Here is a 26,574-nt window from a genome sequence, read left to right as displayed (position 1 = left end):
AGTCTTTCAACAAATGATGCAGGGAAAACTGGATATCCACATGGAAAACAATGAAGTTGGACCCTTACCTTACACCATCTACAAAAATTAATTCAAAATGCATCAAAGACCTAAATTTAGGAGCTAAAGATATAAAACTCTCAGAAGAAAACACATGTGAAAATATTCAAGACCTTGGATTAGGCAATGATTTCCTAAGTATGACACCAAAAACACAAGCAAAAAAGGAAAAAATACATTAACAGACTTCACCAAAATTAAAAACTTCTGGGATATATAAAGAATTCATACAATTCAACAACAGAAAAGACAAACAACTCAAGGAAAGGACTTGAATAAACATTTCTTCGAAGAAGATATATAAATGGCTAATAAGCTCATGAAAAGATGCTTAACATCATTACATATTAGGGAAACACACATAAAAACTATAATCACACACCACTTCACACCCAGTAGGATGACGATTATGAAAGAAACAGAAAATAACAAGTGTCGATGAGGATGTGGAGAAATCAGAATGCTCATGCATTACTAGTAAGAATGTAAAGTGGTGCAGCCACTGTGGTAGACGGTTTAGACGCTCCCCAAAAAGTTGACCATAGAAGTACCATATGACCCAGCAATGCCATTCCTACTATATTCCCAAAAGAACTGAAAACAGGGACTCAAACAGATACTTAGAGACCAATGTTCACAGCAGCACTACTCAAAATAGCCAAAAGATGGAAACCCCCACCAATAAACAAATGGATAAACAAAATTTATATACATATACAATGGAATATTATCCAGCTACAAAAGGAAGGAGATTCTGATACATGCTACAATATGAATGACCACTGAAAACATTATGCTAAATGAAATAAGCCAGACACAAAAGGATAAATATCTGTCTGATTCCGCATACATGAGCTATCTAGAATAGGCAAATTCACAGAGACAGAAAGTAGAATAGAGGTGGCCAGGGACAGAGGGAAGAGGGAATGTGGAGTTAATTCTTTTTTTGGGGGGCGAGTTAATTCTTAATGGGTACAGATTTTCTCTTTGGGATGATGAAAAAGTTCTGAAAAGAAATAGTGGTGATGGTTACACAACATTGTGAATATACTTAATGCCAGTGAATTGCACACTTAGGAAATGATTAAAATGGTAAATTTTATGTTATGCATATTTTACCACAAATTTTTAAAAAATCAATTGTATTTTAATATACAAGGAGCAAACATCAGAAATTGAAATTTTTTAAACTGCAACGAGGGACAAAAATTTAAAAAAATGAGCAAGACTATAAATTGGAAACTACAGGTCAACGCAGTAGAAAATTAAAGATGACCTAAATAAATGGAGAGATACACTACGTGTGTGGGTCAGAAGACTCAACATTGTTAAGGTAACAGTTCTTCCCAAACTGAGCCAGACAATCAACACAACCCCCAAAAATCCCAGAAACTCATCTATTTTAAGAAATTGACAAGCTGATTCTAAAATAGCTATAAAGGGGCCAGCCTGGTAGTGTAATGGTTAAGTTTACGCGCTTTGCTTCGGTGACCTGGGATTTGTGGGTTTGGATCCCAGGCATGGACCTACACACCACTTATCAAGCCATACTGTGGCAGCATCCCCTATACAAAATAGAGGAGGACTGGCAATAGATGTTAGTGCAGGACCAATCTTTCTCACCAAAACATAAAATAAAATACATACAGAAGTGCAAAGGACCCAGAAGAGCCAAAACGTCTTCAAAAAGGAAGAATAAAGCTGGAAGACTAACACTACCAGATTACATGTCTTATTATAAAGCTATAGTAATCAAGACAGTGTGGCAGTGGCATCAAGATAGAAAAACAGATTAACGAACAGAATGCAGAATAAAGAAATCAATTCACACATATACAGACAACCAATTTTCAACAAAGGCAAAAAGATAATCCAGCAGAGAAAGGATAGCCTTATCAACGGTGCTGAAACAACTGGATATATATATATGGAAAAGAATTAACCTGATCCATACCTCACACCATATATAAAAATTAACTCAAAATGGATATAAATCTAAATGTAAAAAACTTAAAACTAAAAACTAGAAAAAAACCTGGAAGATAATCTTTGTGTCCTTGGGTTAGGCAAATATTTCTCAGACAAAACATCAAAAGCATGATCCATGTAAGAAAAAATTAATAAATTGGCCTTCAAAATCAAAAACTTCTGCTTTTTCAAAAAGGACATTGTTTAGAGAATGAAAAGACAAGCCAGTACATTATGGAAGAGGGAGAAAAAGGAGTAGTGTCACAGTGGAGAAACCTGACAAACACTACCTCAGCCAGGTGCTTGAGGCCAACACAACAGTCATAAATCATGTTTACAGCATGCACCCTTGAGAGGATGTTTGATGTGAAGAAAATGGCACTTTACCTGCTATCTTTCTCTCAATAATCCATAACCCGATTCTAATCTAATCACAAGAGAAAACATCAGACAAATTCCTATACAGCGGCATCCTACAAAGTAAGTGACTAGTACGCCCCAAAATTGTCAGGATCACCAAAAATGAGGAAAGTCTGAAAACCCATCACAGGCAAGAGACATGACAACATGATGCAATGTGGTATCTGGATGAGATCTTGGACATTAAGTAAAAACTAAAGAAATCTAAATAAACTATGGACTTTAGTTAATAATAATGTATTAATATTAGTTCCCACGAATTGTAACAAAAGTATCATATTAATGTAAATGTTATATTAATGTAAAAGTATCATATTAATGTAAAATGTTAATAAAGGGGAAACTGGGTGTGAAGTATATGGGAACTCTCTAAACTATCTTCTCAATTCTTCTGTAAATCTAAAGCTTCTAAAAAATAAAGTCCATACCAAAAAACAGCAACAAAAAAAGGCAAGTCACAGACCTGGAGAAAACATTTCTAAATCATGTATCAGATGAAGGACTTGTATCCAGAACTTATAGAAAACTCTCAAAATTTCAATAATAAAACAAACAATGCAATGTTTAAAAGGAGCAAATGATTAGAAGAGACACTTCACCAAAGAAAATATACAGTGGTAAACAGGCACATGAAAAGATGCTCAGAATCATTAGTCATTAGAAAAATGAAATTAAAACCATGAGACATCACTACACACCTATGAGACTGGCTAAAATTAAAAAGACAGCCTACACCAAGTGTTAGCAAGGCTGTGCAACTCTCATGTACGGCTGGTCGGGAGGTAAGTGGTGCAACCACTTTGGAGAACGGTTTGGCAGTGTCTTAAAAAGTTAAATACACACCTATCATATGATCCAACCATTTCACTCCTAGGTATTTACCCAAGAGTAATAAAAGCTTATGTCCTTACAAAGACTTCTACACAAATCTTCATAGCAACTTTATCTGTAATAGCCCCAAATGGAAAAAACACATAAGGTCCATCAGAAAATCCACTGATAAACAAATTGTGATGCACCCCAAAAATGGAACAGTACTAGTAACAATAAGGTACGAACTGATACACACAAGAATATGAATGTATCTCAAAATAACTATTGGTGGAAAAAAACAAACAAAAAGTATACAGTATATGATTCTATTTATAAAATAACTAGAAAATGCAAACTAATCTACAATGACAGAGTAGATCAGGTGTTGGTAGAAGGGGGGAAAATGGCACAAAGGGACTTGAGGAAACTTCTGAGAGTGATGAACACATTCATTACTTTGATTGTGGTGCTGGTGATTTCACGTGTATATGTATGTCAATACTTAGCCAACTGTACACTTTAAATATATACAGTTCATTGTATGTCAATTACATCTCAATAAAGCTGTTTGCAAAAAATTCCAATATATTAACATGGAAAAAATTCCGATTATACGAGAAAGAAAAAAAAAGGCTGTAAGACAGTATGCATATTTTTGTCCAAAAATGTTTTACATATATATTCATGTTTGTGTATGCATAAAATATGTTTAGATGAAGTTACTTCTTACTGCATGTACTTCTTTTCTGCTTGAATCTTGCACCATAATATCTACTACTTTTATTATAAAAACTTCCAATTTTTCTTTAAAAAATTCTAAAAATAAAGACTATATAATGATGATAAAATAATAATTACAATCATGTAAAAGTTATTTTTAAAAGAACAATAAATTTTTGTTATACAATAATGTGATGAAAATAATTTTAAGGACAGACAATAGCTTGGCCTTAAATCAACCAAAATAGTATCAGTAGTTGTGTTACACTGGCTGGATTGCAAATTTCCTTAAAATAATTTCGATTTCCCAAATTTTCTGTAATATGCTTATATTTCATAAGTAAATAAAAATGAAACAATAGTCTTTCATTTTGAAATCATTCCAAATTAGTGCCAGAAATCCACAAATCAAATTAGTAAAGGGCTTCTCACCTAAGTTAGCATTTCTGAGCATGCTGACCAGTGCTGGCATAAGCTGAAACTCAAATGTTCTTCGGACTCCACAGTGGCTGCAGGCTGGGGGCTCAGAGGCTTCCGATGTAGGGCAGGTCAAAAAAAGTGGTTCTCCACTCCAGGAATACCTGGGGCAAGGAAACAAAGAACTCTGAAACAAGGCCACATACAAGTCATGTTCCAACAACTAAGACTTTGCAAACTTTCTTTCAGCAAAACTAGAGAACAAAGAAAATCTAAAGACCCAAAAACTAGCAGCAAGCCTGTAAAGCACAGCAAGGTATCTGAACTCTTATCAATGCCTGATTCAAAGTCTGGAAGAAGACACTAAAGCCAATGTTGAACTGAATCTAAAGAAAACTGCAACAAAGCCCACTCAGCCCGCCTGCAGATTCCCTCCACACTATTGGCCTTACAGAAGGAGTATGTCCTTCTAAGGAGTAAATATTTACAAATTAAAACCACAAGGAAATACTACAACACATCTTCCAGAATGGCTAAAATTAAACAATGACCATACCAAGTATCGGCAAGGATGTGGAGGAACTACAATTCTTTTTTTTTTTAAAGATTGGCACCTGAGCTAACAACTGTTGCCAATCTTCTTTTTTTTTTCCTGCTTTTCTCTCTCCAAATCTCCCCAGCACATAGTTGTACACTTTTAGTTGTGGGTCCTTCTAGTTGTGGCATGTGGGACACTGCCTCAGTGTGGCCTGATGAGCAGTGCCATGTCTGTGCCCAGGATCTGAATCAGCAAAACCCTGGGCCACCAAAGCGAAGCACGCAAACTTAACCACTCAGCCACAGGGCCGGCCCCCAGAACTACAATTCTTATGCCCTCCTGAAGGGAATGTAAATGGTATAACCACTTTAGAAAACGGTTTGGCTGTTCCTTAAAAACTTAAACACCTAAGATCCAAGCATTTTAATCCTAGATATTTACCCAAGAGAAATGAAAGCATATGTCCATACAAAGATTTAAACACTGTTTACAGAAGCTTTATTTATAATTGCCAAAAAGTGGAAACAACCAAAACATCCATCAACAGGTGAAAGGATAAACAAATTGTAGTCTATCCACACAATGTATATTACACAGCAGTAGAAATGAATGAACTATTGATACATGCAACAAGGATGAATCTTGAAATTATACTGAGTGAAAGAAACAGACTCCCCTCCACCCCCAAAATAGTATATCCTGTATGACTTCATTCATATAAATTTACAGAAAATGTACTAAGTTATAATGACAAGAAGACTAGCAGTTGCCTGGGAATGGGGGCGGGCCACAGGACAGGGCAAGAGAGAGACCTTACAAAGGAGTATGAAGAAACTTTTAGGGGGTGACAGATGTTTATTACCTTGATTATGGCAATGGTTTCACGGGTGTATACACATATCAAAACTTAGCAAAGTGTATGTTTTAAATACGGGCAGTTTGCTGTATGTCAACTGCACCTCAATAAAGGTATTTAAAAAGGGTTGTAAACACACACTTCACTAAAGAAGATATACAGATGACAAGCACATGAAAAGATTCTCAATGTCATTAGTTATTAGAAAAATGAAAATTAAAACCAGAAGGAAATACCACTATCATCTACCAGAATGTTTAAAATTAAAAAGATTGACAATATTTTTTTTAAACCACCACCAGGCTAAGTTTTTCACTGACAATCACTCTTGTACTCAATGTACTTTAATATTTGCAAATTTAGCTCTTATTTCATTTGGGGGAAATTCCCTATTTTATCTTTGAATATTATTTTTGATCCATTTGTTCAGTTCTCTATTTTGGATACCAATTATCCTTATAGTAATTATCTTTATCAATCTTCCATATATATCATCTTCTGATTGCTTTCTTTTTCTTCTGCTTTCACTGGATTACCTCAAGTCTTTTCTCTAAATCAGTATTTTGATTTTCAGCCAAGTCTATTATGCTCCTTATATTCTAACGTTATTAGATATGTAATGGTCTGTGGCTTGGTTTCCTTAGCAATTCAAAGCTACTTTATTTTCTCACCTTTAACTCTTGGTTTTATTGAATTCATTTTCTTATGAAGTTGTTCTACATTTTGAAAAACCTGCTGGGTTAATGTGTTCCTTAAATTATGTTTTCTTCTAGACATGGTTCTCAGTTCATTTTTGTATGTACTGTTCATGTCTTTAATTTTACCGCCCACATTACGATTACATGAGTGGCATACCATTTTTCATCTAGCTCATGCCTAAGGGGGCAACTCTGTTCAGAGCATCCATTTGCTCCTAAGTGGTATGTGGGATTTCTTACTGATTTCAGGTCAATCTCCTATCTGAGGTCTGTTCTTTCCCCTCCTCTCCAAGAGTATGTTTCATTTCCTCTACTTCTCTGTAGATGGTAAAAGACAGAGAATTGGGGTAGAGACGTAGTTCTGCTAAGACCTGTAGTTCGCAATCTTTACTAAAACACCTGGGCTTTGCTTTTACTTGTGAGACGGTGTAAAATGTCTTATACGTCAGGAGAGATCCCACTCTAATGGGGGAGAAATGGCTCTTGACACCCCTATCATCACTCTAGGCTCATCACAGAACCAGCACCTTTTGCTTCTGAGAGGCAATCCCTAACTCCCTGTGCCATCACCCCACCTCACCCAGTTCTTTGGCCCACAGCCAGTTCCACTACCCCCCACACCAGACGATAGAGACTCTCCTCCTGTTTGCTTCTGTCCAGATTCAGGATTATTACTCACAATTCTCAGGATTTTGTGGATTAATCAGTATATTCTGCAGAGGTGAGAGAAGAGGGCTGCATGGTTAGAACTTGCACTAAACCATACCAGAAATTTCTGTACCTTTCTCTGTGAAGAGTAAACTAATTACTTACATAAATACATGTGAAACACTCAGAAATGTATTAGACAGTTAATGATATTATATCCTGGGCTGCCAGTTTGAATTTTATGGTACTAAGTCCCTTTCCTTATTTCACTGCTGATGGAAGGGATTTTCTTTTTGATATTTATTTGGTTTTTCTATTTTATTTTTGGCTGACTTTTAGCTCTTAGATTCATTGTGTCAGCTATTAGGGGAGAAAGACCATTTGACTTCACTCTGCCTACTTTATCCCAATCCATTTTTACAAGTTTTCACTATGTTGCTAACTATTTTTATACACTATACCTGCTGGCAATGTCATTTCCTCTGAGGCCAACCTGACATCCTACTTAAAACAGCTCTGTTTTATTTTCCTCATCTATCACTTCCAGAAATCATGCAACATGTATATTTATTTTTAATCTCCCTCACTAGAATGTAAAATCTATAAAAACATGGACTTTTTGTCATTTCCTGCTGTTTCTGCAGCATCAATAATAGTGTCTGGCATTTAGAATAGACTCACTAAATATTTGTTGGACGAATGAACAGGCTTTACCTCACTGAATCCTCCCAAACATCCTGTAAAGTAAGTATTAGGCTCATCTTACAGAAGGTTAATTCAGGGGCCGGCCCCAGGGCCTAGTGGTTAAGTTCGGCATGCTCCACTTCAGCGGCCTGGGTTCAGTTCCCAGGTGTGCACCTGTACCACTTGTCGGCAGCCAGGCTGTGGCAGCAACCCACATACAAAATAGAGGAAGACTGGCACAGATGTTAGCTCAGGGCGAATCTTCCTCAGCAAGAAAAAAAAAAAAGAAAGAAAGAAAGAAAAGAAAAGTTTAAATAAAAAAAGGGTAATTCATCTCCCCAACCCAAGTCTTCTAATGCCAAAACCAAGGCTCTCTTCATCCCCACCTTGTTTGAAAAGGTGTTGGCTCCACCAAAGACTCATGAAGTACCTACTATACACAAGCACTGTGCTTTGCATAAGAATTACATACTGTCCTCACTGCCAAAGAATTTACAGAAATCAGGTAATTCAGCAGACCCTTGTCCTAAGATCATGAAGAACGCATAAATATGCCAATGCTACTAACAGAGCCTAACAGATCTCTGCTTCCCCAGAACACTGCATAGTGGATTTCAAACAATAGCCAGTGTTCGTAAATGTCTCACAGAGTATTCTCACTCATCACCTCATTTAACTCTCACAGGATTCCTAGGAAATAGGTAGTTATATCATCACCCTCATTTTAGAGGCAAGGCACTGGGAGAACAAAGGTTAAGTGACTTGCCCAGGGACCCACAACTAGAAACGGAACACCTCGGCCTTGAACTTCCAAGGCCTCGGGTTCAATGTTCTATGAGCACTTGTCATTTACTACAAAAGTAATATGTCTTCAATACACAAAACTTGTAAAGTAGAATGCACAGAGGAAACGAAATCAAAGCTATTATCAGTAACAAAGATTTAATTGTAAAGATGTAGATTAAATTGACGAGGACACACACTGCAGTCCGAGAAAAATCAAGACCCCTGTGCTCCAGATAACAGCCTCCTAAACCTCCATCTCCAGAACAGCATCAACGCTCGTCCAACTTCACAAGCCAGAACCTCAAAACCACTTTTGCTGCCTTCTAATCTTTTACTCTCACATCCAGTGGCCACCAAGACTTGCCATTACACGAACGTCTTCCATATTTATCCTCTCCTTCCCATATCCTCTGCCATGATCCAAACCCTTTCACCATCTCTCACCTGGATTCCTTTTCTCTAATCTCAGAGCAAACATATCATTCCCCTGGCATTCATTGGTTACACAATAAAGTACAAACTGTTTAGTACGAAATGGACTGAAAACATACTAGTCAAGCACCTAATCCATGCCAGTACCAGGTACCAAGTATGGGGAGCACCTAGTCTGGCAAGGAAGGAAGACAACAAGGGTGTATGTCTTTCTAAAGGAGGTCAAGATATGGAGCTGTGGAAGCAAAGGAGAACGAACAGTCTTTCAGCCAAGCTACTGTCACTTCAGACACCTTGACGTCCAGCTCACTCAATTGCCCCCACTCCATCACTATGTACTTGGGTACCTTTTTCTTTAGTCAGTGACCAACCTGTGACTCAGAGCATCCTTGCCCTTTAGTCCCTCCAGCAGGACTGAGGGCCCAAGTCTGTCTCTCCTGCATGATGCCTTCCCTGATGCACCAAGGCAGAGGCCTCTGATCCCTCCACTGTGCTCCTGGACACTTGCTCACAGCTCTCCTGGGCACTCGTCATAGCGTATAGTGTTGTCCGCTCCCTGACCAGGCTAGGTACTTTTGTGGCCAGCACCAACGGCAGTGGTTATGGTCGTCCTCCCACCCCAGCACACAGTAACTCAGCCCTTCAGTAGCAGGGGCTCCGTGTGGGCAATGAGTCTCACTGGGGAAGAGGCCCCTCCCAGAGGGTGGTCTCCAGAAACACCGTCACTACTGAGGTAGCAGATGCTTAAAAATATGTGTTCAATCTGAAAATTCTGTAGAACGTATCATAATTTGGGCATGCTTTCATGAGGGCACGTGTGTTATGAGATTTCTAGTTGCCATATCTAACTAAAACAAGGAGAAAAAATAAACCGAATTTCACCAATAAAATTAGGATGTAGGAATCACCAGTAAAGCCTGACTTTGTAACTAGGTAGTAAAAACTACAGTTAAACAATATACATCAAGAACCTTTAAACTTCAAATCGTTGATCCTGAATTTCACTTCTAGAACTAGATCATGGGAAATCATAAAAAATTCTAGGATTTATGAAGGGGATGTGTAATGCAGAATTAAACTGTGAAACAAACTAGACGGGAGCAATTAAATACCCAACAATATATCCATAAGGAAGGTCAAAAAACAAACAAATCAAGAAAATTAATCATAATAAAGGGCTGATTTCCTTAACATCATAACAGATCCTAGAAATCAGAAGGACCAAGAAGTTACGGAAAAATGGGTAAAGAATATGAATAGACAGAAATGATTCAAAAACATAAAGATGCTCATAATAAGAAAAAAGCAAAATAAAATTATACTAAGATGCCCTTTTTCACCTTTTATTGGCAGAAACACAAAAGCATGAAGCTCACACTTACAAATTATCAAGCTATGGGAAGATAGGCACTTACACATCGCCAATAGGAATTAAAGCTGACAGGAGAGCAATAGGAATTAAGGTCCAAGGGAGTCACTTTGGAGCTATCAATCAAAATTACAACTGCACATACCCTTTCGCTTAACTAGGCCACTTCAGAGAACGTAACCTTCAGATACACGTGCATACATGCAAACTGACATAGGTACAAGGTTGTTCATTAGCGTAAGTTATAACAGCAAAAGTTTAGAAACAACATTAAATGTCTATCAACAAGGAAAACAGATGAGGGACTAAACTACTATGAAGCGCTTTTTTTTTCCCTGAGGAAGATTGGCCCTGAACTAACATTTGTTGCCAATCTTCCTCCTTTTTTCACTTGAGGAAGATTAGCCCTGAATTAACATCTGTGCCAATCTTCCTCTATTTTATATGTGGGTTGCCACCACAGCATGGCTGACGAGTAATGTAGGTCCATGCCCAGGATCTGAACCCGTGAACCTGGGCTGCCAAAGCAGAGCACACCAAACTTAACCACTATGCCATGGGGCTGGCCCCTAAATATTTTTTTTTTAAAACAAAGCTCTCAATGTACTAAAGAAGATACAGTACTCCTACATACAGTGTAGAGTTAAAAAAGCAGGATACAGAATGTGTCTAGAATGCTTCCTTTTGTGTAAAAAAATGTAACGTAATCATATTTGCTCATACATGCATAAAGAGACTCCTTAAGCACACACAGAAAACCAGCAATATTTTTGAACCTTATGAATGTACTACCTATTGAAAATTTAAGTTTAAAAAACGCAGAAAAAAACTTTTCGAGAAATTGTTATAGGAAAACCCTCCATATCTATGAATATTATTGAAAAAGAAAACAATTATAAATACCCTATGATCCAAATTATGTTTTTAAAAAATACACAATACCTTCCTACATGCATGCATCCAAATGCATAATAAATGAGTGAACATAATATACTAAAATCTTAGCCTCTTGGTTTGGGGACCATTGTGGATTTTGGATTTCTTGTTATAATTTCCTAACACGTGTTACTAACATGTGTTTTCCTAACACGTATTACTTTTATAATCAAGAAAAACACTAAAATAAAATGTGCTTTTACCTCAAAATCTGCTCCTGACAAACAGCAATTCTCTTCATGAATTTGTAAAATATCTTATCTCCACTTTTAATTATGGTCTTCTCATATTTTTCATCACCATCACTAGGAAGACTAAAAAGAGAAACAGGAAACACTTGTGTCTATATCCAGAGAACTGCAGGATTTAGAAGATTAAACAAGATAATTTTCTTTAAAAAATAATTTTACCAAAGTAATATATGCACACAATTTAAATATCAAAAATGTAATACCTTATAACGCACAACAGTAACCCCTGCCCCACCCTTCTCCCAAGGCCTGCTCCCTGGCCGTTTTCAACCCTAGGGTAATTATCTGCAATTTAAAAAGTCATTATGCCCTCTGACTCTCCATTTCTTTTTCCATTCTGGATTATTTTCAAACACTAATATGTCTTCATGCATTCCAACATTACTCTGAAAAAGCTTACAAATGAAACAGCTCTGGTAAAGAACCAGGTTATCTCTCCAAATATCCTGTTGCACTTCTTTTCTAAGAGCAAAAATGATCGTTCTTACTTCTTTAGAGGGCTTTGGTTTATAAAGCCTTTCAAGACTACTCTCTCACTTGACTCCCAAACCACCTGATGAGATGTACAACAGAGATATCAATATCACGCCCATTTTACAAGTGAGGACTGGGGCTCTGGGAGGGTCTCCGAGGTCCTAGGCCGGTTCTTGAGCCACAGCCGAGAGTCAATAAACAAACGGCATTTTTCTAATTTACCTGTCTCAGCTATACATTTAAAAACAGAAAAGAAAGTTAAAGAGATAGTGAACACATCTTTCTCTGTAAATACTTGGTATCCCTAACTTCTGATGGTTCATTTTCTTGAGGCTCCTTATAAATACATCAAAGTGTTTTCAAGTTATCTCAAGGGGGGCTGATAAGATCCCCTTGTCTCTGTCTCTCTTTCTCATCCAAGAGGAGTAAATCAGAAAGGTCCTACGCACACAAGCACTGCCTGAAAAAGTCTCTCCAGGTACCAGGGTAAAACTACACATACCTACTGCGGCAGCTTCCTGATCAAGTCACCTCTCAACCTCAGCAGCACATTCTCACCTTTGGGAAAGCAACTGTTCCACATCAATTCCTTCTCTCTGTTGATATTCCCTCAGAAGGCTATGAGCGTGATCGAGACTGACAAAGCCCCTGTAATCATCCTCATCTACGACACAGATGTAGTAGGGCAGGAACTGCGGCACCACAGAAGGCAAAGCCACTCCTTCCCCAGGAGGCGCAGGAGGAGCAGCACCCGGAACGGCATCCTGCAAGTGGAGGTCTTGGAGCTGGGCTGTCCAGTCTGTGTCTTTGGCACTGTTGGAATCATTTCCAAAATCCAGGGTAGGCTGTGGTGGAGATGCCTCCTCACCGTCACCTCCCCAGTCATCTGCACCTTCACACCAATCCTCAGCTGCGAGGCCATTTTCCTGCTTCTAGAAGAATATCCAGTGAATGAGGTTCAAGCACACTTGGGTGATCTCACCCATTCCCTACTCATCCCTTCAATTTCCTGAGCGCTGTAAGGGAGCCTTCACACCAGCTCCTTCCCCCTGGCACTCTGATTCAACTTCCTGGACCTCATTTACTCAAAAGTATGTTGGAGGTGACAAGTATTGTCTTTCCTTTCAGCGGCTGTGTGGCAGACATCGTGGTTTATTCAACCAAATGTTCCAAGCTATTTTGGTTGCGCATGCATTGCAGAACCTGGCAGAAAAGAACTACATTTCCCAGACTCCTTAGCAGCTAGGGTGCCAAATATGATCAGGAGCGAGCTAATCAGGTCCACTATAGAGAGACACAAATTTGAGAGAGAGCGAAGTCGAAAGAGAGGCCACGAAGCAAAAGGCAGCCAGTCTGTAAATGGCGGCAGAGCAAGGCTCTGTTGTCAATAGTTCTGACAGGGCAGCTTCCAGCTCACCAGACCACACCTCAGCTTCCTGACTGCACGAGAGGCAACACGGCAACTCTTAGGCCAGTTCCGAGGTGTGGTTCTGGAAGTTGTTTCTGGAATTGCCTCCTCCAACCTACCCAATAAATTAGTAAAAACCTAATTCTAAGTCTGTCTCAGCTTTAAAAAGTCAAAGAGCTTTTCTATTATGCACAAGTGAAGCCTGACAAACACAGGCAGACATCGCTGTCTTCATCTTTTTATTCCTGGTATTGCTAGCACTATGCCTGGCACATATGAAGAACTCAGGGTAAACACGAAGTGACATTTACAGGCAAAGGGAGGCTGAATTTTGTTCCGCAGCTACGAACTTGCCTGACTTTCTGCTTCAATAAATTAAGATTTCATTTTATTTTAACTTGTTTGTTATATATATATACACATACATATATACACGTTGTTATAACGTGTTTGTTACATACATATACACATACATATATATTGTATATATACAGTATACAATACACAGTAAGTATATTTCCTGTAAACACCTATACATGTATGACACACAACCACAAATATGTATATACACAAACTTTTTCCCAAACAAAAATACGCTATGTGCCTCAAGACTTTCAGTGTAGATTAAAACAAACAACTCACAAAACCTCAGGGAAACGGCACTCTGTGGTTCAGGGATGAACAAAAACCATTCAAACGTACCTCAAAAACATGGCTTAAAGTTTGTCCCAAATGACATTCTGGAAAACATCCTCAAATTACAGCAACTCATAACAAGCTAGTCACGACCGCTTTACCTGAGCGTCCAGCGCCTCGTTCTCTCGCACCTGCAGGCATTGGGAGCGGAACACCCTCCAGCTTCGGGGTAAAGAGAAACGGCGGTGAGGGCTCCCCCGCGACCGCCCGCCGGCGGGCCAGCCCCACGCCGGGGCGCCGGGCGGCCGCCAGCTCCCGCCCCTCCGGGTGAACCCCGCGGGCAGCTCCGCCCCTTCCGCGCCTACCTGCGCGCGCCGCCGCTGCCGCACCGCGGCCGGGGACAGGCGAACACGTGCAGGAGCCGATGAAACGGGGAGCCTTCCAGCGGGCAGTACACCTGCACGACCAGGGCGAGCGGCTGCCTGCAACGTTCGCACACCGGCCTCGGCGCTGCCACGGCGGGCAGGGCGTCCTGAGGGCAGAGGAGCGCTCAGACCCAGAGTGCGCCCCGGGACCTCGCCCGCCCCCTCACCCCGGCGCCCCCCGACCCCCGCTCCGGCGCCCCACCTCACCGGAAGGCCGCCCAGCTTGCTGGCAGTCCAGGCGCCAGGCCCCGTGGGGCGGCCACGCACTGCAGCATCTCGAAGGCCGAGCAGCACTGGCCTCCGAACGGCCGCCATGACGACGGGCGCCCACGTGAAACGGCGAACTACGGCAGCCGAGGTGGGGCGCCTCCCTGCGCACGCGCACCGTTGCCCCTAAGAGCCACCTCCGCCCCCTCAGGAACCGTTCCGAGGATGCTGTGCCCGAGCCCTACAGGGGACTGCTCCTGTCGTGGGCTCAAATCCGGCAGCCCCGGGTGCTATGCACATCCTAATGCGCTGCAGTAGGAAGTATGCACTATCTACTATGAAGTAGTATTGCCTAAAAGCTTTACCTGAAATAAGTGGGATAATAGGATTATCGTTAACAGGAAAAAAAAAAGTCTTTAATTTTAGAGATATGATTGAAATTGAAATGATTATAAATGAACTAGTCTATCTGGGATTTGCTGGAACATGATTGGGGCGAGGGGAGGCAGGTAAAATAAGATGGACCGTGGGTTCTTAATTGTTGAAGTTGGTGTCAGGCTCATGGAAGTTTATTATATATTTGAGTTTTATGTTTGAAATTTTCCATAATAAAGCTTGTTGCACAACATGGGTGAATTTCAAAAACATCATGCTAAATGAAAGAATCCAGACACAAAGTCTACATTCTGGAAAAGGTGAATTTTAAGGAAAGAAGTTAAATTATTGCAGGAAGAAATAAACTTCAAATTTATTATTCTTGCTAACACAACAAAACATCCGCCAAAATGTTGGAGCTCTCCCCAACACCAGTCATCTGTTTACATAACACTGCCTGTAACAGCCTCTTGATCAAAGTGTGATGACAGCGTGGAGGTTTATTACTTAAGATGAATTTTCAAGATGGTAATTGCTGACACTCTCTGAAATTCAAGAGGCAATTTAACATCAGATTTGACACTGACATTTGTGGAGACCTTGGAACAATATAACAAGAAAGTGCTTGCACGTGTAAGATTTGAAGTATCTGACTTACTTCATGATTTTGTAGGGTTTGGACCTCCTGACAAACACACAAATCATCAAGTTGTGATACTATTTGTATTTTAGTCCAGAATGAAGACGTTGAAAGCTGCTTCGGTGTTGCACTGAAAAGCTGTTTGTAATGGTTAATTTTATGGGTTGCCCACATCTAGGTGTGTCTGTGAGGCTGTCTCTGAAAGAGATTAGCATCTGTATCAGACAGCTAGTAAAGATCACCCTCCCCAGTATGAGTGGGAATCATCCAATCCATTGAGGGCTGGAATAGAACAAAAAGGCTGAGGAAGGGCGAATTCTCTCTCTTCTTGAGCTGGGACCTGTCTTCTGCCGTCATCAGAGCTCCTGGTTCTCAGGCCTTCAGACTCCAGCACTTACACCCTTGCCCCCCCCCCCCCCCCCCCCCATTTTTAAGGCCTTCAGACCCAGAAGGAATTATATCCCTGGCTTCCTCGGGTCTCCAGCTTGCAGAAAGCAGATCATGGGACTTCTCAGCCTCTATAATGACGTGAAACAAATCTCATAATAAATCTCCTCTTATGTATCTCTATATATCCTATTGGTTCTGTTTCTCTGGAGAACCCTAATATACTGTTCAAGACTTGCAAGGCCCATAGTCTTGTGCCAGCTTCTCCTGCATAAGGGAAGACATGAGACTTGGCAGCTGGCCTAGAGGAACACAGTGGTCCCACTACTAAGAGATCCTTCACGTGAGCTAAATTAGCCTGAAAGTTTTGCCACCTTTAATTTTCCTCTCAGTCTGCAGACCTTTTTTGTGCTTCCTCTTTTGTAATAGAGGAAGTGCCTCTGATGGGAAAAGGCTTTCACTTTTCATCCACTACATTGAGAAAGGAGGTGGGTTAGCAGGGGCCTCAACAGAGCTCAGCTGTAAAAGAAATCTTTCACCTCTATAAAGGTGGGGAAAGAAGTGGTCATTCATTTTTTGAAATTAAAAAAAAAACCCATTTCACCAACAGAAAAATGAAAAGTGCCAACAATTTCTGAGTTTTGCTTTAAGTGGACATTTGGACCTGTATGGTCATTCCTTACTTTGAGCCTTTGTGGGTACAGTTTGCCTTTCCCTTATAGGAGCAAAAAGTAGGAATCCTGGCTTTCCCTGTCTTGCGGAAGGCATGTGACCAAGCTAGAGCACAACTCAGAAGTGGGCGACCCAGGAGAGAAGGGGGTGAAGGCCGCCCGATGACAGGGTCGAGGGCAGCAGGGTCTTGTGAAAGGGGTAGCAGTTTCCCCATCTGGATTCTGGATCATGGTCTGGGGGTAGGTCCTGGAAGCTCAGCCTCTCGCCTACCCATCAGTTCTGCCCATCAACTCTTTAAATAGAATTCCTTTTCTGTTTAATTGGCCAGAAATATTATTTAATGTCTTGAATAGAAGATAAAAGGGGAATCTGTTCAAAAATCCTTCTTTCAATGTCTATCTTATAAAAGGGAAGAATTACCTGAGCCAGGAGATGGCACTTACCCTTTACCTTGGCCAGGAATTCACCCAAAACAGACATAATCTCAGCGCAGTTTTAAAACTATCCAGTGAACAGAAGTATACGATTCCTCCAAAGACACAGAGGTGAGGAGTGGAAGAAGATGGAGAAGGGATTTGATTACAGAGGCCAAGTGCCCCTTGTGACTTTGATTTGTGCCTCACCCTACCCACTTCTCAAGGGCCCATCCTCCATTCTGGACCTGCTCATCACTTACAGTCCAATCTCAATCAAGGCACATCACTCCTCCTGCTGGGGACTCTAACTCCAGCATAGAGCATCATCTCAGGAAACAAGAGGCTGAGCCTACAACTTCCTTTGTGGCATCTTTATTTTTGTAACTGATATATGGACAGTGTGAACATGGGTCAGAAAAATCAGCTGCACTTAATCACTTCAGCTAATTGTACAACAGAGGGAGTGTGGGCATGGAAGGAGTGGCAATTCCAGACCAGCTTCCTCCAGAGGGCTTGTGGTCCGAGCCCGCAACCAGACTGTGCTCTGGGCAGGACCAAGCAGTGCAGACTCTGGTGAGGAGGGACAAAAAGGACAGTCACAACAGGGACCGCAGCCACCCATGAGTTTATTGGCTTTTGGCCTCACGCTCCTTCTTGATGAAGTTGATCAGCCCATTGGTGGAAGAATCGTGAGAGGTTACTGCGCTGCTGCCATCAAGCTCAGGCTCAATTTTTTTAGCCAGCTGCTTTCCCAGCTCCACTCTGCCAGGAAGAGGAGAAAGAATGGTATGAGGATGGTTCAAGCATTGCTAGTGAAATCCACAAGCCAACCCACAGGCATTCCCTTCCCTCCCCCTTGAGTCAGCAACTCACCCCCACTGGTCAAAGCTGTTGATGTCCCAGATGACACCCTGAACGAAGATCTTGTGCTCGTACATGGCTACACAGGTGGCAGACGGTGCACGTTAGGGCTTCACTAGCACAATCCAACCCACCCCACGCAGGGACCTTCCCCACTCACTCACCAATCAAGCTTCCAAGAATGAATGGCGTGAGCTTCGTGAACACAATTGAGTTGGTTGGGCGATTTCCTTCAAAGACCTTCAGAAAACACCCAGGAAATGTCCCCCAGTTAGTCGTGAACCCCAAATCCTCAGAGGGGAAGCACAGTCTGCCCTAGGGGCTAGGATATGCAGATCTTTAAGGACAGCCTCTCCTATTGTATAGGACGAGCCGGGCACACCATAAGCCCCCGCCCCCACGCCTTTATCCTTCCAACTCCAGGACGCCACCCAAAGCCCACTTCAAGGGAAGTGCTGACCTTGTGTGGCAACAGCTTCTCTATGTCCTCCGGACTCTTTCCCGCAGCCTGGAGCTCCTTCCGAGCCTCCTCTGTTGACTTCCCCCTCATCAGGGCCTCAGTTTGGGCCAAGAAGTTGGCCAGGAGGATCTGACGAGAGAGATACCCAGTTACACTTAAAATACTGTCTGGGCTTTAGGCAGAGGGACAAGACTGCCCGGCACTTCCCAGTTAAGGCTGGTCCCAGCCTGGGTCACACTGCTGGACCCCACATAGAGCTCAGCTGGAGCAAGGGTGTATGGCAGGGCACATCTGATGACACTGGAAAGTAGGTATAATGATAACTACCCTTTAAGGAATATGCACCACTTGCCAAGGGCCCTGCTAAGAACTTGACCGACATCTATCTTTTAAGATCCCGAGGCGGGTGCCGGCCTGGTGGCGCAGTGGTTAAGTGCGCACATTCCGCTTCAGTGGCCCAGGGTTCACTGGTTTGGATCCCGGGTGCGGACATGGCACTGCTTGGCAAGCCATGCTGTGGTAGGCATCCCACATATAAAGTAGAGGCAGATGGGCACGGATGTCAGCTCAGAGCCAGTCTTCCTCAGCAAAAAGAGGAGGATTGGCAGCAGCAGTTAGCTCAGGGCTAATCTTCCTCAAAAAAAAAAAAAAGATCCTGAGAGGCGAGGCATCATCCCTTTTCTAGTTGAGCCACAGTTTCCTCAAGTCAATAGCAATGAATTGCAGAAGTACAGAGGGGAAGAATCAGAATGCAAACCCAAGTCTCTGAGGCCAAAGCTTGTGCCCACAGTAACCCATGCTACTCTGTACCCTGAGATAAGGCACTATCAGTCCTCTTCAAGGCCTGTGTCAGGTTTAAGAGTTGGATGGTTTTCCCGTTTGCTGCTATAGTAGATAAGATCTTGGCTCCATGATCTTTGCCCCTTGAGTTAAGCCTGTGTATGTTATGTTACAAGGCCAAAGGGATTTTACAGATAGAATTAACGTTGCAGACCTTAAAATACGGAGATTATTCAGGTGGGCCTGATGTAATCACACAGGCCCTTTAGAGTAGGAGAGGAAGGCAAATGAGTCCAGCAGAGAGATGCTACAGAGGAGGCAGCAGAGAATTGAAGCTTGAAAGGGACTCAAACCACCACTTCAGGTTCTGAGGCAGAGGGGACCGCGAGCCAAGGTAGCTTCTAGGAGCTGAGAATGACCCCCAGCCACCAGCAAGGAAACTGGACCTCAGTCCTACCACCACATGGAAATGAATTCTGCCAACAATGTGAATGAGCAAGGAACAGGATTTCCCCCTATTGTCTCCTGGAAGGTACGGTCCTGCTGACACCTTAGCTTCAGCCTGTGGGAACCTGAGCAGAGACCCAGCAGAGCCTGCTGGACTTCGGACCCACAGAAACCAAGATAATAAATGGGTGTTGTTTCAAGCCACTAAGTTGGTGGTGATTTGTTACGGCAGGAATAGAAAACTAGTATAACCGCCAACCAATGCATCAGGTCTTAAGAGGTCTGAGTGTAATGTGAGCATGTAATGTGAGCCTACAAGTGTGTGAGGAAGGGCTGGATGGGGACTCTTACCTTGTGATGCAAACCCTTCCTTATCGGATGCTGGGTCTGGACCGGGATGAGGAAGTCACAGGGTATCATCTTGGTGCCTGTGAAGGGCACAGCGGTCACCCAGGTGCCTACCCCAACCCATGGGAGCCACTCATATGGCCTACAGGAGAGCACCGGCCTCATGGCAAAGTCTCTGCTGGTGGTCCCTCCCCTCCCCAGCAGCACTCCCACCCAGGCCAGATGGGCCCTACCTTGGTGGATGAGCTGGTAGAAGGCATGCTGGCCATTGGTTCCTGGCTCCCCCCACACAATGGGGCCTGTCTGGTGGTCCACACGGATGCCGGACTTGGTGATGTACTTCCCATTGGACTCCATGTCACCCTGGAATGGAGACAGAGACTCAGCCCTCCCCCTGCAAGTCCTGCTCCTTCAAGCACGGTGCCCAAATCCTGTGTGAGATGCACCAGGCATATCCACCCTGCCCTGGCCCTGTGAAGATGTCCACAGGCATGATCCTTTTATCGCCCCTCACCTGTGAGAACACAGGCTCACAAGCTTTCTGGCTTAGACCACTCTGAAGGACCCATAACCAGAAGCAGGTGGGTATGGAGGTCTGGGGAGGACCTCCCTAAGAGCACATTAGTCACAAAATTAGTCACAAAATCTTCAACTGATGTCTTAAGGGAGAGGCAGCTGGGGTCCAGAGTATACATCTTTGAGGGCTGTCACCTCAACTAGTCTCTGGGCCTTGGGGAACCTTGGCCCCTCCTCCAATCATAGGATCCACCTTCAGGTGTCAGTGAACGTCAGCTATGCCTGCCCAAGGGATGCTGGGACAGATGTGGACAGGTACCCGGCACAGAATTTGGACTAGGAGAGGGGCTGCTCAGTCCCCGGGGACTCTGGAGATGCCAGAGTGGCAGAGGGCTGTGAGGGCAAAGAGGCACCAGAGACTGGGCGTGAACCTGCTTTTCTGGAGGGACAAAGGCAGTGCAAGCCATAGGCATCCTGGCCTGTGGCCCCAACCTAACTGCAGACACACAGAGTGATGTCTGAGAAAGAAATGACCCAGCTGAGACACGTGCCCTGAACCAAACTAGGGCCTGACTGGCCACCATGATAACCAGTCACACCCCTCCCATAGTAGTCAAACTTGGCTGACACTCAGATCGAACAAAGATTCACCATGAGATGAGAGCAGAGATAGGCCTTGGCCATGCCCAAGGATAACGGGGTAGAAAGTCCCTAGAGGAGCAGGAACCTGGGCACCTGGGCCTTCCAGGCCCCCCAAAGGCCCCACTGACCCCCGGCCTGGCCAGGCAGCTGGTACCTGCTGGAAGTAGGCAGCAAAGCGGTGCAGGTACTGGTCATAGGGGAGCATGGCCTGCGTCTCACACCCAAAGCAGTTGATGTACCAGATACCCAGTAAAGCCAGCAGGACGGGCGCGTTCTTCTCCAGGGGCGTCGTGCGGAAGTGCTGGTCCTGAAATGAGAACAAAGTGAGTGGGAGATAAGCAGCTGCCCAGAAGGGAAGGAGAGAGGGAGAGAGAAAGGGAGCTGGCCCAAACACCTGTCTCTGGCCAGTGCCTGGCAGAGAACACAGGCCTCAGCACTTACCATCCAGTGAGCCCCTGAGAGCAGCTGCTCAAAGTTGTCAAATCCTGCAACACAAAACAGCATCAACGGAAATGACCATGCCCTATGCCCTCCTGGCGGTGGACCTAGCTTCTTCTGGAACCAGGGAAAAGGCTGGATGTGGAGCTAGAGGACACAGGACCCAGGAGGACATGGGCCTGCAGAAAGTCTCTCTATTCAGAGTTGACCTTGAGCGCAAAGGCGGGTCTGAGTCCATCTAGGATGGGATATGAACAGGACCGCAGTTGTGAGGGGCAGAGAGTAAGGTCAACCTGAAAACCCAAAAGAAAACTCGGGCCTGCCCTCCTGACCTGAAAAAAATGTTCCAGCCAAGGGCAGAAAGGCCTGTGGCCTGTAGGGACAGGAAGGTGTTCAAGGACATGAGACCCTCACCCAACCTTAGATTGTCTCCAAGGCAGAAACCCGCAGACTCACCGACGTGCAGGGCAATGGAGAGTCCAATGGCGGACCACAGCGAGTAGCGTCCTCCTACCCACTAGGAGAGACAGGAAAAGGTGCTGAGGAAGGGTTGGCACACCCCGCCCCCCGCCCTCCTGCCACAAAACTTGCCCCCTGAGAGCAAAGCTCTTCCACAAGGACAGCTCAGGGGGCCTAGGCCCAACCCACCTGAGGGAAGCAAGACAGCACGCCAGGCACTGGCAACTCTTTGGGCTCACCAACAGGCAAACTACACACGGGACTGACCAGAGCCACAAGATTCAACCAAAGACCTTACCATGGCTGGCCCTGCCACCTCAGTCACAGACACCAAGCATATCATACCTGTGCCAGCCCACCTCTTCAGAACACAGATAAACCCAGCGCCTCATACCTGTGCCAGGCCCACCTCCTCAGACACCAAGAGACCCAGCGCCTCATACCTGTGCCAGGCCCACCTCCTCAGACACCACGAGACCCAGTGCCTCATACTTGTGCCAGGCCACCTCCTCAGACACCGACAGACTCAGTGCCTCATACCTGTGCCAGGCCACCTCCTCAGACATCGACAGACACAGAGCCTCATACCTGTGGCAGGCCCACCTCCTCAGATACCAAGAGACCCAGTGCCTCATACCTGTGCCAGGGCCACCTCTTTAGACACTGACAGCCCACTGCCGCATACAAGCCTCTTCAAACACTGAACAATCCAGAACCTCATGCCTGTGGCAGGCCCAACCCTGCAGACACCGACAGACCCAGCGCCTCATACCTGTGCCAGCTCAACCTCTTCAGACACCGACAGACCCTGCACCTCATACCTGTGCCAGCCCACCTTCTCAGACACTGATAGACCCAGTGCCTCATACCTGTGCCAGGACCACCTCCTCAGACACCACGAGACCCAGTGCCTCATACCTGTGCCAGGCCCAACTCCAGAGACACCAAGAGACCCAGTGCCTCATACCTGTGCCAGGCCCACCTCTTCAGACACAGATAGACCGAGCACCTCATACCTGTGCCAGGGCCACCTGTTTAGACACTGACAGACCCATTGTCGCATACAAGCCTCTGCAAACACTGAACAATCCAGAACCTCATGCCTGTGGCAGGCCCAACCCCGCAGACACTGATAGACACAGCCCCTCATACCTGTGCCAGGCCCACCTCTTCAGACACTGACAGAGCCTGCACCTCATACCTGTGCCAGCCCACCTTCTCAGACACCGACAGACCCAGTGCCTCATACCTGTGCCAGGACGACCTCCTCAGACACCACGAGACCTAGTGCCTCATACTTGTGTCAGGCCCACCTCCTCAGACACCAAGACACCCAGTGCCTCATACCTGTGCCAGGGCCACCTCTTCAGACACTGACAGAGCCTGCACCTCATACCTGTGCCAGGACCACCTCCTCAGACACCGACAGACCCAGCGCCTCATACCTGTGCCAGGACCACCTCCTCAGTCACCGACAGACCCAGTGCCTCATACCTGTGCCAGGACCACCTCCTCAGACACCGACAGACCCAGAGCCTCATACCTGTGCCAGGACCACCTCCTCAGACACCGACAGACCCAGCGCCTCATACCTGTGCCAGGGCCACCTCTTTAGAAACTGACAGACCCATTGTCGCATACAAGCCTCTGCAAACACTGAACAATCCAGAACCTCATGCCTGTGGCAGGCCCAACCCCGCAGACACTGACAGACACAGTGCCTCATACCTGTGCCAGGCCCACCTCTTCAGACACAGATAGACCCAGCGCCTCATACCTGTGCCAGCCCAGCCTCTTCAGACACTGACAGACCCTGCACCTCATACCTGTGCCAGCCCACCTTCTCAGACACCATGAGACCCAGCGCCTCATACCTGTGCCGGGCCCACCTCCTCTGACACTGACAGACACAGCGCCTCATACCTGTGCCAGGCCCACCGCCGCAGACACTGACTGACCCAGCGCCTCATACCTGTGTCAGCCCAACCTCTTCAGACACTGACAGACCCTGCACCTCATTCCTGTGCCAGCCCACTTTCTCAGACACCTACAGGCCCAGTGCCTCATACCTGTGCCAGGGCCACCTGTTTAGACACTGACAGACCCATTGTCGCATACAAGCCTCTGCAAACACTGAACAATCCAGAACCTCATGCCTGTGGTAGGCCCAACCCCGCAGACACTGACGGACACAGCCCCTCATACCTGTGCCAGGCCCACCTCCTCAGACACCACGAGACCAAGTGCCTCATACCTGTGCCAGGCCCACCTCCTCAGACACCGACAGACCCAGTGCCTCATACCTGTGCCAGGACCACCTCCTCAGACACCAGGACCCAGCGCCTCATACCTGTGCCAGGGCCACCTCCTCAGACACTGACAGACCCAGCACCTCATACCTGTGCCAGGACCACCTCCTCAGACACCGACAGACCCAGTGCCTCATACCTGTGCCAGGGCCACCTCTTTAGACACTGACAGACCCATTGTCGCATACAAGCCTCTGCAAACACTGAACAATCCAGAACCTCATGCCTGTGGCAGGCCCAACCCCGCAGACACTGACAGACACAGTGCCTCATACCTGTGCCAGGCCCACCTCTTCAGACACAGATAGACCCAGCGCCTCATACCTGTGCCAGGCCCACCTCTTCAGACACTGACAGACCCTGCACCTCATACCTGTGCCAGCCCACCTTCTCAGACACCAAGAGACCCAGTGCCTCATACCTGTGCCAGGACCACCTCCTCAGACACCACAAGACCCAGCGCCTCATACCTGTGCCAGGCCCACCTCCTCAGACACTGACAGACCCAGCGCCTCATACCTGTGTCAGCCCAACCTCTTCAGACACTGACAGACCCTGCACCTCATACCTGTGCCAGCCCACCTTCTCAGACACCTACAGGCCCAGTGCCTCATACCTGTGCCAGGACCACCTCCTCAGACACCACGAGACACAGTGCCTCATACCTGTGCCAGGGCCACCTCCTCAGACACTGACAGACCCACTGCCTCATACCTGTGCCCAGCCCACCTCCTCAGACACCACGAGATCCAGTGCCTCATACCTGTGCCAGGCCCACCTCTTTAGATACTGACAGACCCACTGCCGCATACAAGCCTCTTCAAACACTGAACAATCCAGTGCCTCATACCTGTGCCAGGCCCACCTCCTCAGACACCAACAGACCCAGCACCTCATACCTGTGCCAGGACCCCCTCCTCAGACACCAACAGACCCAGCACCTCATACCTGTGCCAGGCCCACCTCTTCCAACACAGACATACCCAGTACCTCATACCTGTGCCAGGCCCACCTCCTCAGAAACCGACAGACCCAGCGCCTCATACCTGTGCCAGGGCCACCTCTTTAGACACTGACAGACCCATTGCCACATACAAGCCTCTTCAAACACTGAACAATCAGCACCTCATGGCTGTGGCAGGCCCACCTCCTCAGACACCGACAGACTCAGCGCCTCATACCTGTGCCAGGACCACCTCTTTAGACACTGACAGACCCAGCGCCTCATACCTGTGCCAGGCCCACCTCCTCAGACACCGACAGACCCAGCGCCTCATACCTGTGCCAGGACCACCTCCTCAGACACCGACAGACCCAGCACCTCATACCTGTGCCAGGACCACCTCTTCAGACACCGACAGACCCTGTAGCTCACACCTGTGCCAGGACCACCTCCTCAGACACCAAGAGACCCAGCGCCTCATACCTGTGCCAGGCCCACCTCCTCAGATACCGACAGACCCAGCGCCTCATATCTGTGCCAGGACCACCTCTTTAGACACTAACAGACCCAGCGCCTCATACCTGTGCCAGGACCACCTCCTCAGACACCAAGAGACCCAGCGCCTCATACCTGTGCCAGGCCCACCTCCTCAGATACCGACAGACCCAGCGCCTCATACCTGTGCCAGCCCACCTTCTCAGACACCAACAGATGCAGCGCCTCATACCTGTGCCATGCCCACCTCCTAGACACTGACAGACCCAGCACCTCATACCTGTGCCCGGCCCACCTCCTCAGACACCGACAGACCCAGCTTCCCACACCTGTGCCAGGCCCACCTTCTTGGACACTGACAGATAAGATTCTCATACCCGTGCCTGGCCCTGTCTCCTTGGACAGTGACATCCCAGCTCCTCATACCTGTGCCAGGTCCTGCCTCCTCAGACTAACAGGCCCAGTGCCTCACACCTGTGCCTAAGCATGCCTCCTTGAACAACTAGGCACCCAGAACCTCCTACCTGCCCTTGGCCCCACCTCCTCAGACCCCCACAGACCCAGTACTTCAAACCTTGGCCTGGCCTTGTCCCTTCTGATACTGACATACCCAGTGTGTATTCTCGACTCCTCAGGCTGT

At 45.6% G+C, this 26,574-nt stretch overlaps 2 protein-coding genes across 3 annotated transcripts in view; both read right to left on the bottom strand.

The window, feature by feature from the left end:
• Positions 1-14,906, bottom strand: part of PDCD2L (programmed cell death 2 like) — a 28,294-nt gene extending 13,388 nt beyond the window's left edge. Inside the window, exons 1-6 of one of the 2 annotated variants that reach the window (XM_070632539.1) lie at positions 14,747-14,906; positions 14,480-14,646; positions 14,276-14,336; positions 12,629-13,002; positions 11,549-11,659; positions 4,414-4,562 (exon numbers count right to left, since the gene is read on the bottom strand). In XM_070632539.1, coding sequence (XP_070488640.1) covers positions 4,414-4,562; positions 11,549-11,659; positions 12,629-13,002; positions 14,276-14,336; positions 14,480-14,646; positions 14,747-14,854 — 970 coding nt within the window. In that variant the 5' untranslated portion in view covers positions 14,855-14,906. The remainder of the gene's footprint in view (positions 1-4,413; positions 4,563-11,548; positions 11,660-12,628; positions 13,003-14,275; positions 14,337-14,479; positions 14,647-14,746) is intronic. The other variant, XM_070632540.1, reaches the window with a different exon arrangement.
• Positions 14,907-17,592: 2,686 nt separating this feature from the next.
• GPI (glucose-6-phosphate isomerase) overlaps positions 17,593-26,574 on the bottom strand; it is a 32,092-nt gene continuing 23,110 nt past the window's right edge. Inside the window, exons 11-19 of the mRNA XM_070557352.1 lie at positions 22,185-22,245; positions 21,732-21,775; positions 21,445-21,597; positions 20,366-20,495; positions 20,136-20,212; positions 18,558-18,686; positions 18,262-18,337; positions 18,110-18,176; positions 17,593-17,998 (exon numbers count right to left, since the gene is read on the bottom strand). Of these exons, the coding sequence (XP_070413453.1) occupies positions 17,863-17,998; positions 18,110-18,176; positions 18,262-18,337; positions 18,558-18,686; positions 20,136-20,212; positions 20,366-20,495; positions 21,445-21,597; positions 21,732-21,775; positions 22,185-22,245 (873 nt within the window). The 3' untranslated portion in view covers positions 17,593-17,862. The remainder of the gene's footprint in view (positions 17,999-18,109; positions 18,177-18,261; positions 18,338-18,557; positions 18,687-20,135; positions 20,213-20,365; positions 20,496-21,444; positions 21,598-21,731; positions 21,776-22,184; positions 22,246-26,574) is intronic.

The sequence above is a fragment of the Equus przewalskii genome, chromosome 9, assembly GCF_037783145.1.
Source record: "Equus przewalskii isolate Varuska chromosome 9, EquPr2, whole genome shotgun sequence".
NCBI lineage: Eukaryota > Metazoa > Chordata > Mammalia > Perissodactyla > Equidae > Equus > Equus przewalskii.
Note: the sequence above shows the minus strand (reverse complement) of the source record. Positions and strands in the feature narration are given on the sequence as shown.